Source organism: Canis lupus, chromosome 13 (assembly GCF_048164855.1).
Source record: "Canis lupus baileyi chromosome 13, mCanLup2.hap1, whole genome shotgun sequence".
Taxonomy (NCBI): Eukaryota; Metazoa; Chordata; class Mammalia; order Carnivora; family Canidae; genus Canis; species Canis lupus.
Window position 1 is genome coordinate 44,842,726 of NC_132850.1, and position 21,755 is coordinate 44,864,480.

General features: G+C 38.1%; 1 protein-coding gene across 5 annotated transcripts in view; it reads right to left on the reverse strand.

Moving 5' to 3' along the window:
* ANAPC10 (anaphase promoting complex subunit 10) overlaps window positions 1–21,755 on the reverse strand; it is a 261,250-nt gene that overhangs the window by 43,672 nt on the left and 195,823 nt on the right. For 4 of the 5 annotated variants that reach the window (XR_012006050.1, XR_012006049.1, XR_012006051.1 and 1 more), the window contains exon 5: window positions 6,747–6,869. Coding sequence is in view for 1 of the 5 variants with exons in the window: in XM_072773453.1 (XP_072629554.1) it covers window positions 6,875–6,898 (24 nt within the window). In the remaining 4 variants the exon portion in view is untranslated. Of the gene's footprint in view, window positions 1–6,746; window positions 6,899–21,755 lie in introns of those variants that run through there. The other variant, XM_072773453.1, reaches the window with a different exon arrangement.

Genomic DNA, 21,755 nt, shown 5'->3' on the forward strand with positions numbered 1-21,755 from the left:
CTAAAAATCTGTGATTAAAAAAAATAAAATCACATTTTTCTTGATGCTTGCACATGTAGGATTTTGTTTTTTTTTGTTTGTTTGTTTGTTTTTACATATTCAAAGAACATAGTGAGGTATAAAAAAGTATTCTCTTTTTTTTGTTTTGTTTGTTTTGTTTGTTTTTACATATTCAAAGAACATAGTGAGGTATAAAAAAGTATTCTCTCTTTTTTGTTGTTTTTTTTTTTTGTTTGTTTGTCATGTAGGATTTTGAACTGAGATTCATACCTGCCGCAGACAAGAATATTAAAATAAGAGTACGAACAAAATGCGAAGGAAGTCTGGCATCTCATCCTGACATCAGAGTAACACCACAAATAAATAACACAATGTTTGATTTGGTCTATGTTACAGAAAATGAGTAGGATTTCAAACAACTGAGGTTAAACAGAAGCACAGAATTATTAAAACTATTTTTTCAATGGCAAATATTTTTGTGGCTGCATAGAATACAGTGATTATCTTCAGACCAGACACCTGCAAACAATAGGAATCCACAGCTGTTATCTTTCTGTTTTCTCAGTGCTCATAAAGAAGGATGAGAGGAGCATGGTCTGCATCCTGAAGGCAGGAACTGTGCAAGAAGAAAATGTCAAGGTAGGAGTAGGTATGGGAGGTCTGGGATGGGTAATTCCATCCAAAGTAAAAAGCAGAGAGAAGACATAAGGGAAGCAGAGAGAGAAGCCAGTAAAGCTGGACAAGGATTAGAGAAAATCACAGGAGGACCCATTTAACCCTAATTTCTGTGGTTTTTCTGATGAAGATGTGGTGTTAATGGTTTCAGAGTTAATCAGAGAGCCATGTGTCTTCAATCTCAGATATAAACCAGATGAAAACAGACATCCATCCCACTTAAGTGGTATTTTAGTGACACAAAGGCTGAAAGAGAAAAAAAAGAAAAGATTTGCATAGTAATGACTCGATCATTGCTTTAAAGCTGCATGGTATTTTCAGAGACCCTAACAACCACCAAATCAAGAATTCAAACCACACCTTGGGAAGGCTGGGCTTCCTTTTGTTAAGAACAAAAACTGAAGATCTCTGAGGTCCTCTAACCACGGAATATCTGCCATGTGGACCTACACCCACCTAGGATATTGCCAAAACCCCAAGAAAGTACCATGACTAAGATCCGTGTCTTTCCCTGGGTACTATTTCCACAGAGAGCTTCTTATGTCTCTTCCCTGACATTTCACAAAAGAGAGAAAAAGGAAAGGAAAAAATATGCCTGAGAAAAGGCCAAGTGTGAAGAAGAATTTGATTTCAGCATCCCATTTAAAAATCTCTACTTACTTCCTCAATCCATATGAGGCTTATTGTCAAACCAACACCATGAAAAGAATCCAGCTTCTGTTTCTATGAAACACTATGCCATGAGCAAAAGCACAGATTAGACAGATAAATAATAACTATAGCTAATAATCAGTAAATTCCTAACGTGTCAGACACAGTACTAGGAATTTTACATATAAAACCCGTGAGATCCTGACAATGATTTAATGAAGCTGGTACTTTTATTACCCCATTCAATAGGTAGGAAGGCTAAGGCACAAAGAGATTATGTTACTTTCCCAAGGTCAACACACTAAGAAAGTGGCAAAGCCATGATTCACGCTGGAATCAGCAGTCTGATTTCAAGGCTCATATGACTTAAGCACTATGTATACGGACTCTTAAAGAAAACATTGGAAATAACACCCTCTTACATTAAACTTTTCCAGAGACTAGAAAAAGAACATTTTCCAACTTATCTCATAAGACCAAAATATTCTTCGCTCTGAACTGAGAAGAATATTACAAAAAAGGAAAATTATCAGCCAATCTCTCTTGGGAAGATAGAAACAAAGCATACTATACAAAATATTAGCATCTGATTTCAGAGAATTCTTAAGAAAAAGACAATCAAATGGAAAAATGGGATTTCATAGAAGTAATCCAAATGGTAAGTAAACATATATTTTTTTTAAATGTTCAACATCATTAGTCATCAGGGAAGGGCAAATTAAAGCCATGGCATATCCACCAGATTTAATAAAATGAAAAAGATGATAATATCAGGAGTTGATGAGGATGTAAAATAAGAGGAACTCTCACACACTATTGATGAGAGCAAAAATTGGTACACTTTGAAGAAGAGTCTAGAAGCATCTGCCACAAGTGAACATTTATATACTCTGTGGCCCAGAAATTCTACTCCTACGTATATACTCAACAGAAATTTATATATGGACACAAAAAGACACAAACAAAAATGTGCATAGCATCCTTATTCATTTAGGATACAATCTAAATATCTATTAACAGTGAAGATAAATAAATTGTGTTATATTTATACCATGAGGTGCTATACAGCAGTGAAAATGAAATACTGCTGTTCACAATGACTTGAATGAATCTCACAACTTATAATGTTGACCAAAAGAAGCCAGACACAAAGCATATACTTTATGATTCCATTTATATATTGTTTTAAAACAGGCGAAACAAATCTATGGTGATAGAAGGCAGAACACCACCTACATCTGAGAGGAAGCTGCAGTGACTGCAGAAAAAGAAAGGTGCCAGGAATGCTTCATTTCTTGACCTGGTCATTGGTCACATGAGAGTATTCACTTGGTGTTTCAGGTATAGTTTGAGAAGGAGCACCTTGGTGACAGATGTGGGCCAATCCAAATTCATGGTCTACAATAAGTGAACATGGTTCAACCAGATGAGAAAGACATTAAGCAGAATTGATTGCAATATCAACTACACATTCATTGCTTCACTTTTTGAGTATCTAAAATATGCCTGGAAAAATGCTAAGTCCTTCAGTCAAGAAGATGAAAAGACAAACTTCCTGTCAGCAAATTGTTTACAACCTAACTGAAAGAGATGTATAAAAATAATCGATTTCAAACCATAGTGTGTAATCATGGAATGGTGCAAACTGTTCTGAGAGTTTAGGGAAACCAGGGAAGGATTTCCAGAGGTGGCAAACTTCAACCTCAAAAGGGTTTTGCAGGTGAAAGGGCTGGATGGAGGGTGTAGAGGGAGAGGGTCTGGGAGAAGTATTTGCCTGAGAATTGACAGCATTTGCAAAGAGAGCACAGAGAGACAGTACTGTGAATATTAGGGACATTGGGTATGTAGACATGGCTAGAGCTTAAAATGCAAGATCGAGAACAGGTGAAGGTGGGCAGGTAAATCTTTTACTCTATCTTGGATATCTATCCTGTGGCACATGGGAGCTACTGAAGAATTTGTATTTACTCTAGTGTGAAGGATAAATGGGAGGAAGGTAAAACTGAAGACTAGAAGATTAGGTAGGAGGTTTTTGCTGAAATTCAGATGTATGTGTCAGGTTTACCACAGTAATACACAATCCAAAATCTTAGCGGCATACAACAACAAATACTCATTTCCTCCAAAACCTTTGTATCTTACAACAACAGACTCAGGGGTCTGTTGGTCAGCTGTAGGTTGGTATTAATTCAGCTGGGCTGTGCAGGACCGAGTGTGGCTTGGCTCCAGACATGGCAGATCATGTGTGCTCCGTGGGTCTTCCACATTGGGACACAAGATGAAGGAGCAATGACTTCTGTGGGCCATGCTCTTCTATTGATGGATGACAGGCATGCAGGGGAGGTGGGTAGGAATGTGTGATGTCCCCTAAAGCCCCTGCTCAGAGATAGCAAACTATCCCTGCTGCCCACACTACACCAGCCAAAGTCACATGGCCAACCTCAGGTACAGGACACAGTAGGATTCTCTACCCATAGGGTAAAAGGGGACAGTAAATATTTGCTGAACATATTAACTCAACCTACCGCACCAAGAAAAGATTATGAACACCTAAACCAAGGTAGGCAGAGTAGGAATGGACAAGAGGGAGTCAGGAAAGCTGAAACACCCCATAACCAGAGTCTGGGGGCTGGAACGAGGTGGGATGGGCAGGGATGAACCTTGTCAGGACACTAAGAAACTAGATCAGAACCTTTAACTCAGGAAGTGTCTGACTGGCACAGGGAAGTCAATCTAAATCAATTCACTGATTTGAAAATTTTAGGCAAGATGAGAAATACAAGAATAAACCTCTCAGAAAAGGAGCTAATGGAAGAGAAGATTGCAATGAATGGGGGGAGCAGAGTAGTGACAATATCAAACTGGTCTCAGTTCTGTGGCAATGGGCATCTTGGGAGCTCTCGAAAGGTGGCCCCCAAAGAGAAAATGACAGAACTGATGTGGGAGGAAAGAGAGAGGGGAGAATTTAAGATAAGTCCCAGTTTTCTAGTCTAAGGAACTGGGAGGACACTGGTACTGTCTGCTGACTCAGGAACACAAAAGGAGAGAGGGTTTCAGAGAGAAGATGGTTACATTCAGTTGGGTTTGGTTTCTAGATCTGAGCCCTCTAGGTGGCCATACCTAGGGGACAGTTGTCTAAACCTCCCTTGTGCCTTTCATCTGTTTTCATATTTGAAACTACCCACCCCCCCAACCTAGCCAATGTCTTAAACGCTCCTTCTGATCATTTACATTGCTGTGCTTCCTTTCTTTGAGCTGCTTGCATCTAGGATTAGCATGCCTCATTCAACCTTGATCATTTATGTTATACCCACATCCCACCCCCACCCACCCAGTAATCGTGTGGCCTAAACTATAAATTCCATGAGGTCAAGACTTTGTGTGTCTTTAATATCTCCTATGGAACTTAGCACAGTGATAGGCAAAAACCTAAATTAAAAAACTAAAAAATGAATTTTTAAAAAACCCTGAAAATTGTGTGATGATTAACTACCTCAGTGAAGAATAATAATCAATGACTATCATCCTAAATAATGATGTGGTGTCACTGTAAAGATCATTTTAAAAGGTATCTCTTTTTATTTGGAGGGTGCATCTTACAAATTTTCTTTAAAATGGCATCTTTTTTTACCTAGCTTCAACATTTAAGGTGATTCTTATTTTTTAAGCATTTATCTCCTGGTGTATATCTGCATGATTGTATCTTGTTCAAGAAATACTGTTACAGGGCAGCTCTGGTGGCTCAGTGGTTTAGTGCCACCTTCAGCCCAGGGCGTGATCCTGGAGACCTGGGATTGAGTCCGACGTCGGGCTCCCTGCATGGAGCCTGCTTCTCCCTTTGCCTGCATCTCTGCCTCTCTCTCTCTCTCTCTCTCTGTTTCTCATGAATTAATAAATAAATAAAATCTTAAAAAAAAAGAAATACTGTTACAATTTTAACTTTGATACGTTAAGTGGCAAATGAAAAGTCAGCCTCCTGTAAAAATTAGGCCAAATAATCAACAGTATCAAGAGTTCACAATTTAGATGATCAACTATTTTGTGGTTTCTTTCCAAGAAGACACCAATCCAAAGAGATAGTACATGCTGCGAACATAAAAACACCAGTAAATGAAAAGTATTTTGGAAAGGCATGCTTATGATTCTTCACATCAAGTCAGTGTTCACTTTAGAAGAAGAGAAGAAGGGGTACCATTTCATAAGTTCACACTAACACCACTTTTTGTTTTGGGGGCAAGAGTAGAAGACAGGTCTCTAACTTCCAGACCAGAGCTCTAAGACCCACTCCTAACTAGTGGCTGCATCCCAGTAGGGTAAGAATAAAAGATATAGTTGGAGCAGCTAAAATTTAAAGGAATGTTTTAAAATATTTTAGTTCTTCTTTTAAAGGTAGGCTTCAAAAACCTTAATTTTGTGAGGTATTCAACAGGGACCTGGAAAACTGCCCTTAGCATTTTAACATAAATTAAAAATCATTTAAGCAGACCTCTTTTCAGCTCTTGCCAACTGCACATTCATTTTTCTGGTCAAGGGCTTTGCCGTTACAAATGAAGGGGGAAATGAAGGTATTAGAGCTTGGGCATATCAGTTTTTTAAAAAAAGGAAGTGAATGTGGATGTTGGATTAACTTCTCTCATATTCGCAATTGCATTTATCTGGGCAAAGAATGTATCCCCCCACAAGGTACTCTTGAAAACATTCTCTGAAAAATTAGGTTGCTGTGTAAAATCTGGAGTTGCTGCAAGTGGTTCTTAAAACCTCATTAGCCCTCCAGAGAGCTATGAAAGTAAAACAGCTCCAGACCTAATGAGAGCTCAGTAAACAGGTTTCCACTGCACCTGTACTGAGAGATGGGTGACCTCCAAGGAGCCTGGAAGCTTAGTTCCATTTTGAATAAGCAACCTTAAAAGTGGGGGGATGGGAAACAGGGAAATGAAGGATAAGAACCTTACTTGCTAATTCTAAACATATGTAGCCTGCACATTAGTGAGCTGAGGTGGGCAAAGGGGAAAACAAAATCTCGCTGAACTACTTTCCTCAGTGGCAGGTATACTTGTTCATTTTTCCACGGGCACCCAGCTTTGGGAGGCTCCACTTTCCTAATATGGGAACAATAGAGGGCAGTCATCACTCATGTCTGAACATGACACTTGCCATCCATGTATTCATATAGAGACGATCATCTTCTGTGAGTCTGCAAAACATCAGTCTCGCTCAGGCTTAGAGTGGAGAAAGTTATACCCACAGCCTAGTGGATTCAAAGTCACCACAGACGGTACCTCTCCCTTTCCTTCGGGGCTTCCTGCATTTCCCAAAGCCAACCAGCAGCTGAATAGAAGAGGCCAGGAGAGGTTTCTTCTCCTCCCATTTTCCCCCGTTAGTAGAACATGGCAGAGGAAAAATTGTGACAGTCAACTCACCTGCTGACCTAATTAACGATGGCCCATCTGGAGTCAAAGCAATCGGGGGTCCATTCCAGCAGCAGGAGGAAGCGGAGTTGAGAGGGACGCCACCAGTTACTGGTCATGGAACTTGACAGTCACCTGCATCAGGAAATTGCACATACACGGAACTGTAGAGAGACAGAGTATGTCCCAATGACCATGAATATAGCCAAAAGGCCTTTTTTTCCCCCACTATGCTTAAGCTAGGACTGGCTAGGAAGTAAAGCAAACCTGTGACTAGGCTATTAACTCTTTGTTATGGCTCAAGTACTTCCCAGGCAAGACCTTATTCATTAAAAATAAGCTTGAAAGGAGTAAGTTCCCCCACACTTCTCTAATTGAGTTTTGCCCCAGTAGGTTGTGAGAGAACCCAACCTACTAATTGTAGCCCCAAGCAAAACATTATAAATTTTGTCCTCTTCTAAGCCACAGGACTGAGATGTCCGATATCAGCAGTCTATCCCTGAAGAGTGCCGTCCATGCTCTTTTTGGTATTTAGCACAGGATCTACCAGAGTGTGTGTGGATCTGTTTCAATTTGCATCAGCAAATATTTACTGAGAGTACACATTGTCCAAAATACTTTATTAGTGTTACATGGGTTATAAAGGAGGCTAAGAGATGACTCCTATTCTCAGGTCCTTGTCCTGCAGAGGAAGGGAATTAGAGATAGATTATACAGGAAGGCCATGTAAAGTAAGAGCAGTGTCATGAGAGAAGTACCAAAATGTGAAGGAATTGTATTTATTTTTAAAGATTTTATTTATTTATTTGACAGAATGAGAGACAGAGAGGAGAGGGAGAAGCAGGGGCTCAATCCCAGAATCCGGGGATCATGACCTGAGCCAAAGGCAGATGCTTAACCAACTAAGCCACCTGGGTGCCACAAACATGAAGGAATTTTAAAGAAGGAAGGAAGCATCTGTTTCTGGAGGCCTGCAGAAAGTCTAATGAGAGGAAATGGTGATCGAGACAGCAGTGACAGATCAACAGGATTTCAACTTGCAGGGCTAAAAGGAGGAAACTGCTTGGTATGAGTACAGAAAACGAGCAGTCAGAGATTCTCTAGTTGTCCTGTTGGCTGGGGAAAAGGAGATACAAAAAGAAAAGTGAAGGCTGGGGCTGGAAAGGTAGATTCAATCAGTGTTTTCTCCAGGCTCAGGGTACGAATGCCTGCAATAGTTCCTACTGGTACTTGGTATGTACTCACAGCCCTTTCAATCCTATACCCTGCTCTCATACAGCAGGATCTAGAAAGTTAAATATTATGTTTGTAAGGCTCCTATGCAGCTAAGATTTTATATACGATTTAGATTCTGTCAATGAGGGACGCCTGGGTGGGTCAGTGGTTGAGCCTTTGGCTCAGGGAGTGATCCCAGAGTTGCAGGATCGAGTCCCACATAGGGCTCCCCGCATGGAGCCTGCTTCTTCCTCTGCCTGTGTCTCTGCCTCCCTCTATGTCTCTCATGAATAAATAAATAAAATCTTTAAAATAAATAAAATAAAAGATTCTGTTGGTGAGATGTACTCTTGTGAAATTTGGAAAGCAGAAGGAAGATGGAAGCCAGGTTTGTGCAACAGCAGTATCCACTGACAAGATTGAAAATTTGGAGGACATTTCAGGGAAGCTTTCAGGAGTCTATTTTTCTGAAGTCAGGTAGGGATCACTCCTCCAAAGTGAAGATAAGTCACTGCACCTTGCAAACCCTAGAATTATGAAAAAGGTGGGATTTGGTAGCCTCTTTTAGGCTTAGAGGCGATGTATGTAGGTGCCAACTTTAAGTGTGCTGTTCCTATCCACTTAACCAAGAGCATAAGTTATCAATAGTCTCAGTAATGCTGCAAAACAAACTAAGCCCAAAAATTAGTGGCTGAAAATAAAACTCATTTATCATTTCTTATCAGTCAACGGAGGATTGGCTGTTCCAGCTGGGAAAACTCAGCCCTCCTCCACATGATCTCAAATCCTCCAGCAGCCTACCTAGTAGAGGATTCAGGGGAGGAAGCAGAAACACATGAGGACCTTTCCAGCTTCTTCCTGAGTCAAGTTATCTATTATCCTATTGACCAAGACAAATCTGGTAGCCCAGTCAGAGTCAGAGTAGGAAGAGACTACAAAGTTACAAGTCCAAGTATATGGATACATGCAGGCCATTAGTTGGGGGCTAGTAAAATAATGGTCTTCTAAACTGAATAAATTTTAAAGCTGCCAGTTTTGAGTAGGGCCCAGAGCAAGAGAAGGCTCTGCTACTAGTCCAGGCTGCAGTTGAAGCGGCTCTGGCTTTATGACCCAGTAAACCCAATACTATTTAAAGTGTTTACAAAAGATGCAGACACAACATGAGTCCTCCAGCAAGCCTTGAGAGGAAAATCCTAAAGTTTCTGGAGCAAGATATACCCTCTGCAATAGGTTTTCCAAGTAAGTACTAGTAGTGACTAAATGTTTGCTCTTGAAAAAGTGAGTGAGCATAAGATCTGAACGGCCAATAAAAGCTGGTGCTATCTGATACCAGAACTATAAGGTTCCCAAACTGAAGAGGCCACTGGGTACAAGCAGATACAAAAAATATGTAAGTAAGTGACTCAGGTGCCCATGGCACCCACCCCTACTACACTGCAATCTTTCTCCAAACCAATAGCCTTGCTTTATGAGGAGTTCCCTATAGCCAACATGCTGCAGAAGGAAAAAATGTCAGGCCAGTTTATAGCTTTGCAAGATATGCCAGCACCAGCTAAAACTGAACTGCTGCACAAGAAATCCCCAGTTAGACACAGCCCAGCAGAAAGACAATCAGAAAGAGAAATATATTCAATGGGCAAAAGCTCAAGCTGTGTACCCAGTTCTCCACTTTGACTGAAAGGAGAGACAGAGAGGTGTGGGTCTATAGTGCTCCATAGGCAACAGAATATGGTTGGCCAGACAGTCATGGGTAGAAACGGAACAAAATTAGAGGACTGATTATGAGAAGGTCTAGAGAAAAGTCCTGTGCACAGACTTCAGAAATGGCAGAGAGATGGGGAGGCCCACTTAGGAGGAGAAAACCCGTTCTGTGAACTTCAGTCAACCTCTTCTCCTACCTTCTCTAGAGCCTGCACATTCGGCATAGCATCACCTCGGCCTGATAGAGATGGAAATGATGTGCAGCTCAGCAATGTGGACTTTCTCTCACTAGGGAAGATAAAGAAAATGCTGTACTAAATGCCTTGCCGTGAGGAAACATCAGAAAACTTTTTTTTTAATGTACATTCATTCATTCTCAGGGAGATTTGAAAATATTACATCCATAAGATAAAACAGGTATGATATGAAAAATAGTCTAAAATTATTTTAGAAATAATTGGAAATTTGAGATATAACTATTGATTTAAATAATTCAAAATAGAGACTGAAGAGGGGAAATGGATATGAGTGAATATTAAATAGTTTAGCTGGAAGATTGAGAGGAAAGAATATCCCCAAACACAGGGCTATGGCACAGAAAAATGGAGACATGGAAGACAGATGATAGGAATTAGGAATTTCAGAAGAAACAGAGAATAGAAGTGATTATTTAAGAATAAAAGAAGGACTGGGTGTTATATGCAACTGACAAATTATTGAACTCTACATCTGAAACTAATGATGTACTGTATGTGGGCTAATTGGATTTAAATTAAAAAAAAAAAGAAATAAAAAAGAAAGAAGTTACTCAAAGTAATAAATTCATATATTTAAAAGTTTCAGAATTAGTAAAGAAAAAATACTAAATACATCTTGGTAAAATTTCAGAACTCCAAGCATAAAGTACAAATCCTAAAAATGGCCAGAGTAAAATAAGGAGCTGTTCACAAATAAGTGAAATTCAGATTGGTATTCACTTTCTCATCACCAACTCTGGATGCTGGAAGACAATGGCAGGAAGTAAGAAAGAAAATGAAAAAAATGCGGAGTAAATATAATGGAAACAATAAATCAAAACAATTATTAATCATAATATTAAAAGATAACAAAACTCAGATTGCAGAGACAGGTGGCAGGAACCAGCTATATGATGATTATATAATAGATATTGTAAAAGAAAATGATGCAGGGGAGCCTGGCTGGTTCTGTTGGTAGCACATGTGACTCTTGATCTCACGGTTGTGAGTTCATGCCCCACGTTTGGTATAGAGATTACTTAAAAATAAAATCTTAAAAAAGGAAAATGATGCAGAAAGGTTTATTGTAAAGAACTAGGAAGATGTACTGGAAAAATAATGCTGGAGTACTAATATTAATATTAGAAAAAAACAGGAAAAGATATAATTAAGAAAAATATTTACATTGATATTGTCATAAATTACATTGATATTCTTGCAGAATCTACCAAATGATGCAAATACTGCACAAAACCTGCCTTTTGAGAGTGGAAGGCAAAATCCTAAAAAGTATATGAACTAAGTATCAACTCAAGAAGCTAAAGAAAGAGCAAGACAGAGACAGGGAAGGAGAGAAACAGAGAGGGAGAAGAAGAAGGAGGAGGAGGAGATAGAAGAAGGAGGAAAACCAAATAAGCTAAAAAATAAGTTAATAATCATAAAAATTAGAAAACACAAATAAGTGGATGATTAATCAAATGAAAAATATAATTTTTTGATGAGTTCTTTAAAAAGAGCAATTAAATAAACAGACTGTCAAATGTGACCATGGTAAAGAAGAAGAAGAAGACAACTAAAATAATCAACATTAGGACTGAGAAAAAAATGTGGAAAAAACTTGAAAATTAGTTGAAATAGATTATTTTTGTAGGAGAAACTAAATAATGAAATTGACTCAAAAAGAACTGAAATCCTGGGATCCCTGGGTGGCGCAGCGGTTTAGCGCCTGCCTTTGGCCCAGGGCGCGATCCTGGAGACCCGGGATCGAATCCCACATCGGGCTCCCGGTGCATGGAGCCTGTTTCTCCCTCTGCCTATGTCTTTGCCTCTCTCTCTCTCTGTGTGACTATCATAAATAAATAAAAATTAAAAAAAAAATTAAAAAAAAAATAAAAAAAAAAAAAGAACTGAAATCCTGAAAAAACCAATAACCGTAGAGGAAACAAAAACCCTAAAAAGGGCACAATGCCCAGATAACCTTCTGGGCACATTGTATTAAACCTGCAAAGAATAGATAATTCCTGCATTATTTACACTATTAAAGAACATTGAAAGAGGTGGAAAGTTTTCAGTTCATACAAATACAGCATAACACTAAATCATAACCAGATAAAAATAGAGAGAAAAACCACCCACAACAAAACAAGAAACCCAAAGACAAATAGAGGCAAAAATCCCAAATAATATATTAGGGAATTTAATGCAATACTTCACAAAGAGAATTATATCATGAACTAGTAGTCATTTTCACAATAATGCCTAGGATAAGGGCACATGGGGGGCTCAGTGGCTGCGCATTTGTCTTTGGCTCAGGTCATGATCCCAGGGTCCTGGGATCGAGTCCCACATCCAGTTCCCCACAGGGAGCCTGCTTCTCCCTCTGCCTGTGTCTCTGCCTCTCTGTGTGTGTCTCTCATTAGTCTGTCTTTTAGTGTAATTCACTAGCCTAAGAGCTTAAAAGAGAAAATTATTTGATTATCTCAGTACATATGAGAAGGCATTTGCTAAAATTAGCAATTTTTCCTGATAAGAACAGTTTTTCTTAAGCAACTTGATAGAAGATGCTACCAGACACTTGCATGATGTTTTCAATGAATCATAAAGAGCATTTCCACTAGAGTGAAGGGTCTTGCCACTGTCAGCAGAAACTACTCTGGTAGAACAAGGCAGCAAATGAGGGAACAGGGAGATGTATGACCCAGGAAACAGGTAATGCAACACAGCAGAAAGGCAAATGAAAGCCCCAGAATTGTGGTGAAAGAAAAGCCAGCCAGATAGATGTGCAGCAGCAGATCTAGAGAGTGAGGGGTAGGAAGCTGAATGGCCACAGGCAGGATAATTTGAACAAAAGAGGAAAGAAAAGCAAAGACAGAAACTGATAAAACACTGTTAGAATATAATGAGAAGAGATGTAGACTTCAGGCAGAATTTCCATATGAATTACTAATATGTACCTAGATAATTAAACAAAAAGTAGTAAACTATTAACTCTGGGGAGAGTTATTTAAGAAAAATAATCTTATCTGCAAATAATATATATATAATCATAAATGTAAACCCTGAATATTGATTTAACCAAAATTGTGATATAACCTTTCTGGGAGAGTGGGATGGTGGGAGGGGCCATTCGTATAAGAAAGCTAATTCCTTATCTTCCATAGTCGGAAGTCATTAGATAATATCTAAAATTTAAAAGTAAAAAAAGACACTAGCAGAAGCATATTATTTAGAAGTATAAACGTGAAAACCAGAAGAAGCAGCTGTAAGAACCGAAAGTGATGCTACTGGGGAGTGCAGGGGTAGACAGCGATGCAGCTAGGACCGCTGGGTTTTGTTGCAGGCTTGTTCACTTTTAAAACTCATTCATTTATTTAAATATCCGCATGTATTACTCTGATAAAAACTTAAATGTATTATGTTTTTTAAATTTGAGTATAGTGGACACATGTTTCATTCCTTTCAGGTGTACCCACAGTGGTTCAACAACTTTGTATGCTATGCCATGTTCACAAGCGTATATAGCTCCTACCTGTCCCCGTGCAACACTTTTAAAATACCATTGACTACGTTCCCGACACTGTGCCTCTTATTTCCATGACTTAGTTATTCCACAGCTGAAGTATCTCCCACTTCCCTTTATGCCAATCCACACCCCCCGACAACCCTCTCCCCTCTGGCAACCATCAGTTTGTTCTCTGTATTTTTAGGTCTGATTCTGCCTTTTGTTTATTTATTCACTTGTTCTGTTTTTTAGACTCCACACGGGTGAAATCATATGGTATTTATCTTTCTCTGTCTGACTTACTTCACTTAGCATAATACCCTCTAGGTCTATTCATGTTGTTGCAAATGGCAAGATCTCATCCTTCTATGGCTGTGTAATATTCCTCTGTGTGTGTGTGTGACCTCTAGATTTTTAGAAAGCAAGAATGACAATACCTACTAAGGATGTGGAGAAATATATATACTTGGACACTACAGAGAGAGAATAAATTATTATAAGCTTTTCAGTTGAGCATGTTGGCAGTAAGTATCAAAATTTCAAATGTTTCTCTCTCTTAGCCCAATTAATTCCTCCTCTGGCAAATTATTTTCAGGAAAACACAGCAGATATGCCAAGATTCACCTTAAAAACTATTCAAAGCTTCATTCTTTAAAATATTGAGATACTTGTGCTATGCATATACATTACTAAGGGAATGATTAAGTAGATTATGTACTTCCTAACAGTGGAATACCTGCAGGCTTATAAAATAATTATATAATGTAGTGGTTTCCAAATCATGCTCCAAGAGGCTGGACTATTTTTCCAGGGCTGCCATAGCAAAGTACAAAACTGGGTGGCTTAGAGCCACAGAAATTGTCTCATAGTTCTGTAGACTAGAAATCTTAGGTAAAGGTGTCCAGGGGGTTAGTTCCTTTCAAGGGCTGTGAGGGAGAACATCTTACATGCTTCTCTCCTAGCTTCTTGTGTCTGCTGGCAATCTTTGGTGTTCCTTGGCTTGTAGAAGCATCACCCTGATCTTGGCCTTCATCTTGTATGGTGTCCTCCCTGTGTGTATCAAATTTTCTCCCTTTCTGTGATCAAATTTTCCTTTTTGATAAAGACACCAGTCATATGGGGTTGGGGCCAACCCTAATGACTTCATCTTAACTTGATCATCTGCAAAGTCTATTTCCAAATAAGGTCACACTTACAGGTATCTGGGGTTAGGATTTCAACATCTTTTGCGAGTTACAATTCAAATGCACAACAGAGTCTTAGCTTTTCTGCGAAGTGCCTCAAAAACCACTACTGAGGAACTGTGGGTACTGAGCTGATGAGTTCTGGACTTCTCTTATTCATTTTAAGTAGAAAAGTTCCCTCCCTTATAAATTAGTATTCTGAGAGTTCATATGAAGGAAGGTCCACTATTTTAAAGAATTTTAAAACTACCAAGTAAAACTATATTTATGTATGTCTCCAATATATTGCAAATTAAGAAGAGCAGTTTGCAAGCATGTGAACATGTTTCCAGTTCTGTAAAAATACAAAATCTCTATCTATATTCATATTTACAGTACTTAGGTTTAGATTTAGATTATTATTTTTCAAATAAATATTGACAGTGCTAAGATGGCTATAGTTCTAGAAGTATCCTTTATATTTGTCTTCACACTTTTCCATATTTTCTAGGTTTCTAAAAATGACATATCTTTGTAATAATAAAAGATTATAACTCTTTTTTAAAGAGAGAGAGAGGTCACTTATGACATTTGGCAAATACACATCAGTGAATTTATTGATACAGTATTGTCCATTTGACTTGGCTTATAAGAATTTCAAACCAATATAATTTGAATGACTATTCAGTTCTCTCCAAAACTTCAGTCTTTGCCATTCAAATCCCATTGATAGAATTGAGTCTGCAAACCCAAGTGTCTATCAATGGATGAACACATAAATAAATTATGGTGTTTACAGAGAAAGGAATATTATTCAGCCTTTAAAAGAAAGGAAATTCTGACACATGCTAAATATGGATGAGGCTTTAGGACATTACGTTAAGTGAAGGAAGCCAGTTACAAAAGGACACAACAAGCTGATTCCATATGAGGTACTTAGAATAGTCAAATTCATAGAGATCAGAAAGCAGAATGGTGGATGCCAGGGGCTGAGGAGACGAGAGAATGGGGAGTTATTGTTTAGGGTACAGAGTTTTGCAAGATGAAAAAAGTTCTGGAGATGGATAGTGGTGATGGTTGTACCCATATGAATGTACCTAATCCCACTGAACTGTACATTCAAAATGGCTTTTGGTGAAAAACTCTAACAAGGACATCAAGAGATTCCTTATTTGGAATATTTAGATGGATTTGCCTGAACTCCACATTAACTCCCCTTGCCCAGGGCAACCTCTCTCCCCAGCCCACCACTCTCCATATTCCACGCCACAAAAAGCCACAAAAAGATTGAATGAGATAATCAGAAAAACCACCCAAGAAAAGAAAAAGGGAGAATCAGTTACATATTCAACAACTCAGGGAATAAGAAAACTCAAATCTGTTCCAGTTCTCTAGTTTCACCTTAAAAGCAGGGAACTGTGGATGTTTGTGTGAAGCCCTTGAAAGCCTAAATTTTCAGCCCCACCACCATGCAGGAGGTTACCAGCATCTCAAGAAAAACAACCACTACCAGAAAAGCTCTTCTTTGTTTTCATTCTTTGCAGTCCTTCAGGAAACTCTTGATAATGTGAAGTGTTATTACTGTGAATGTTGGCCCAGGCAAGTTTACTCTAGAGTCTATCACTGACTGTTCGCAAAATAAAACCATTTTTAAAGCCTGAGAGGAGAGCCAAGTGCAAACCACAAATCAGAAAACCACCAAGGCGGGCTGGCCTCGCTGCCAGAGTTTAATGTGATCTAATGGGAGGACAACAAGATGTGAGAATTTGATTTTACGATGCTCCATGTAACATTTGGCAATACAAAGGGGCCGGGCCCAACTTCCCGATCCTTAAGCAAACATTTGAAGTAATGTTTTACTTTCTCATCAGTTTTAATTCTGTCAACCAGGGTGTTGAGATTCAGCCTGCCCTAGTCATTCTAAAAATGCTGTCTGCTTTGGGTGGTTGTACATTTGTTTAATATCAATTCATATAAGATGAAGATGGGCAGGTGGGGCAGGGGCCAGGAAAATCGGATGAAGCTATTCAATGGCAGTGGATCAACTGGATTTCAGCTCTCTTCTACATTTGTGATTTATTCCATGGGTGGGAGGGCAGGGATTGGGCTAACTGAAGGAACATGCTTTCATAAGCAAAAGCTAATCTCGAGGAGAGAGACAAATCTGGGCTGGATGGGGTCGCCCAGTCTCACACCAAATGGGATTGGAACTCAAGTGTAGTTCTATTTCCCATCACTTGCTAAAGAAAAATAAAAAAGGAAAAGAAACAAAATGGTTAGCAATACCCAAACTCTTCACATATGGCAAATTAACAACCGATGACATTATGGAATAAAGAGGGGGCAGTCAGGAAATCCCATTAAGGGCACATGAACAATGGAAGATAAACCAAAGCCACATTTCGTGCTGCTTCTGTTTCTATAGCCAGGACTACAGAATCAGAATCAGACCTCCTTTCCTCTTTTTGCAAAATAATGCATTCCTGACAACACCAAACTCTTCCTCCCATTGTCACTGTATAGTTGACTCAATGAAGAAATGTGACACCCACTGACACAAGTTTCTTAAAGCTATAGTTTGCTAAGTGAAGTCATTTCTCAGAATGCAGGAAGAAATATTAGAACTTCTATTTCTATTGACTCCTGACATAAACAATAAGAAAAAAAGAAAGCCTCATTAATAATTAAAATCAGAACGACACCAGGTATCCTCACTTCGTCAGATGTAAATGGTCACATATCACTGTGGACTGTTGAGTCTTCCTGAAAGAAAGCTGGGGTCAACAGTGTTAAGGGCATGACAGGTGCTATGTCAGTTCAGGTAAGATGGGCTGCAGTAATAACTAGACCAAACATGTAATGGCTCAACACAATAGAAATCTATTTCTTGCTCAGGTAATAGTTTTGGTGATCATCAGGATAGCCCAAGGTACACAGGAACTTCCACCAACGGTCAGCATGGCCATCTGCATTTCTTCCAACAGAAGAAGGGTGGGACGTGGAGAATTAGTCTTAGGAGATTTTTTATAGGCCCAGCCTAGAAGAAGCACACATTTCAGCCCTCCCTGGTAAGAACTTAGTCTCATAACCACACCTAACTACAAATGAGGCCAGGAAATGGAACTTGGTTCTGGGCCCAAGAAGAGGAAAATGGATCATGGGGAGCAGCCGGCAGTCTCTACCATAGGCACCCTCAGCCATCTGGTTATCACAACATGTCACAGTCTACGTGTTCCCCTTATGCAGGTTTAACTGTTGTAATGAAATTTAATCTCACAAAATGAACATGAGAGACACACACAGAGCGAGAGGCAGAGACATAGGCAGAGGGAGAGACAGGCGCCCTGTGTGGAGTTCAATGCGGGACTTGATCCCAGGGCCCATGGTCATGCCCTGAGCTGAAGGCAGATGCTCAACCACTGAGCCACTCAGGTGCCCCTTATGTTACAGTTTAGTGTAATAATATACTTAATATATTATTTTGAGAAGTTTTCTTAACCTTGTTGATAGATGTGTAGAAGCTTCTTTTGAGATTTCTTGTTTAATAACAAAATACAAAAGGCCACATAGCACTGGGTTCTCCTCATTTTTCCTTTCCTTTGTATTAAAATGTCAAGATAAATGTGAAATAAATGTGAAACAATCTGGCATCAAATAAAGGCATATTCCTTTGTCAACATTGAAAAAAATGCTAAGATTATAAGAAATAAGAATTAAAGTATTCTATTAAATATTGGGGTTTGATTTATAAATGAATGAAAGTACAGTTATTTCCACATATCCCAGATTATAGCACTTGCTAGATCCTTTATCAATATACAATGATCTGTGTGTAGGTGTCTGTTGCACATCTGTGCCTACCTGCACACTCACTATATATATATATTTCATATATATTATTTCATTTCAAATACATTTCAGTATTTATATACTTGAGAATGTATCTTCTCAACAGTCATTCAACCAGTACTTATTAAGCACCTACTCTTACCATAATGGAGTTTTCATTAAAGTATCAATAGTAAAGTTAGCAAAACCAGTATTTTAAGAGAAAATTGTACTGTGTAAGCATAGCCACTGATGGGACAATTTCTTTGACTCAATGTTTTAATAGGTTTCTGGGATAAGTTTACTGAAGTAGCACAAGTGAAATGTATTTGTTCCACCATTCATAGGTAAGCTACTGCAAGAAAATGCTATAAAATGTCATGGATATGGTTACTTTTATAAAAACTAGACCTTTAAAATATAGAGGAGTCAATCATCTCATACTCATTAGGATGGCTACATCAAAAAAACAGACAATCAGTGTTGAAGAGGATATGGAGAAATTGGAACCCTTGTGCATTGTTTGTAGGAATATAAAATGGTGCAGCCATTATGGAAAACAATATGGCAGTTCTTCAAAAATTAAAAATAGAGTTACCATATGACCCAGAAACTCTACTCCTCAGTGTATACCCAAAATAACTGAAAGCAATGTCTTTTTTTTTTTTTAAAGATTGATTTATTTATTGTGGGGGGGAGAAGGAGAAAGAGAATCCTGAGCAGATTCCCCACGGAGCATGGAGCCAGAGGCAGGGTTGTCATGACCTGAGCTGAAACCAAGAGTCAGATGCTCAATTGACTAAGCCACCCAGGTGCCCAAAAAGCAGTGTCGGAAAGAGTTATCTGTATGCACAGATTCATAACAGCATCGTTCACAAAAACCAGAATGGTAGAAGCAACCTACGTGTCTACTAACAGATGAATGAAAAAATGAAATGTTGTATCTGCATACAATGGGATATTATTCAGCCTTAAAAGGAAGAAAATTCTGATACATACTACAACATGGATGAACCTTGAAGACATTATGCTGAGAGAAATAAGTCAGCCATAAAAAAGACGATTTTTTACATTTACACTGGATGATTTCATTTACATGAATACCTAGAGCAGTCAAATTGAGACAGAGATTGCCAGAGGCTGGGGAACAGGAATGGGGAGCTGTTATTTAATCACTATAGGGTTTCAGTTTTACATGATGAAAAGAATTCTGGAGACTGGTCATACAACAATGTGAATGTGCTTAACACTAGTGAACTGTACACTTAGAAGTGGGTAATATGGTAAGTTTGCAATATGTATTTTATTATAATTAAAATTGTTTTAAAAACAAAGGAGTCTTAACAATATTTTGTAGTGAGATATGGAGGAACCATGAAAATATTTTCTACCACTCAGAAGTTTGCTGGTTTTTTTAAAGAGCAAAGAACACACACACACACACACACACACACACACACACACACACATAATCTGCTTCCAAAGTAAGGATGATATTTTACAATAGCTAAAAAAATAACTGTTCTTTAAGGGAACTCAAGCTATGGTGAGAATATTTCAAAACATACTTAAAAGTACTCTTATCACTGTAGGTGTTGTTGCAAATAATTATACAAATGTAGCCCTATGTAAATTTTTATAACAGAACAATTTCACTTAAAAATCTAGTATTTAAGCTAATAATTTATCAAAGAGTTTTAATGATTTAGAATCTGATTAATAAGACAATGCCAATATAGTAACTTCCAATTAGCCTGTAAGAACAATTGATTGACATTAAGAAAGATGAAAAATTTTTACCCAGATTTCCATAAATCTTTGCAAAATTGAAAAATAGGAGTATTATCATTTAGTAAGCCTAGTCAATAATGGGTTCTTTTTATTTGGATCTACAAATATTTATAAAGCATCTTTTTAAGATAAGATAATCAAAAATTCAAAACTGAGATTTTGGATTCACTACATTACAAAATATTAAACCATAAGTTAGGAAAAATAATGAAGCATATTAATTCACATAACCTTCACTGATAAGAGCAAAAGGGGGATTGGTACAACAAATAAAACAGGAAAATAATTATTTCAAAGATTTTATTATTTACTTGACCGAGAGAGAGAGAGCATGAGAGAGAAAGAGAAAACACAAGCAGAGGGAGAAGCAGGCTCCCTGCTGAGCAGGGAGCCCAGCGTGGGGCTCAATCTCAAGGACCCTAGAATCATGACCTGAGCTGAAGGCAGACACTTAACCAACTGTGCCACCTGGTGCACCCAAAGTAAAATAATTTTAAAAATATTTTTCATTTCATTTAAGCCTATGTTAATGTCTCTTTTATACATTTTATAATGTGCATATCAATAAATAGTATATGGATATAATTCATGAATGAGTTAATTTTGTTCATACATAAAATTGTTTTTAGGGATAGGGATATAAAATTTAATATATGTGCTGCCAAAGCAAGCACTGATAGGCATACAAAATTGAGAGAACACTGTTGTAAAAATTCTGGGAAACCAGTTGGGAAGAAATGTATTACTCTTCATTATAAAAGCAAATGGTCTAAAACTGATAAAACTGATATAGCAAATGGCCAAAACTGGATATGAGGAAGACTTTTCTTTATAGTAAAGGTAAGGAGACACAAAATAAATCCTCATCCATCGGAATGATTTAGGTATTATTCTTCCTCAGAATAGAGAGATCAGTTCATTTATTCAAGGAATACTATGTAGCTCTTTTCTTCTTTGTATTAAATGTTGTCCATGAAAGAATTCAGAGTATATATCTGCAGTCAAGAATATGCTTTCTTAGGGAAATAACACTGTACATGTAGATTTACCTATATAATATTCAATATACTTCTACTTTCATAAATAAGGTTCTCAAATCTGTTTTGGAATGTGCTGAGACGTATTTAAGTAAATAATTACATAAATAAACACTATATTATTTTCTTTTTATCTGACCTCTCTCTTCACATAAACACACAACAGAGGGAAAAACATTATGCTTATATCACAAAACAGATTATATTCTCATTATTTAGAATGCCTTATCTCACCTTCTTCCATCTTACCTGAGTTTTCTTTGTCCTTTGGGGTCCATACCCAAGTTTCATTCAGCAACTTTTTGGGGATACTACTGTGTTAGATATGACTATGATAGATGACTTGCAAAAATGGTCTTGTTTCCTATGCCTATAAGCTCTTTGCAACGCGGCTTTGCAGTTCACCTCATTAGGGAGTAGAGTCTACTTTCCCACTTTTCACATGTGGATGACCTTTGGGACTTTCTTTGGTCAATAAAATGTAGCAGAGGTAATAGTGTGTCTTGCCTACTTGTAATATGTCACTTCGGACCCTGACCATAGAATAA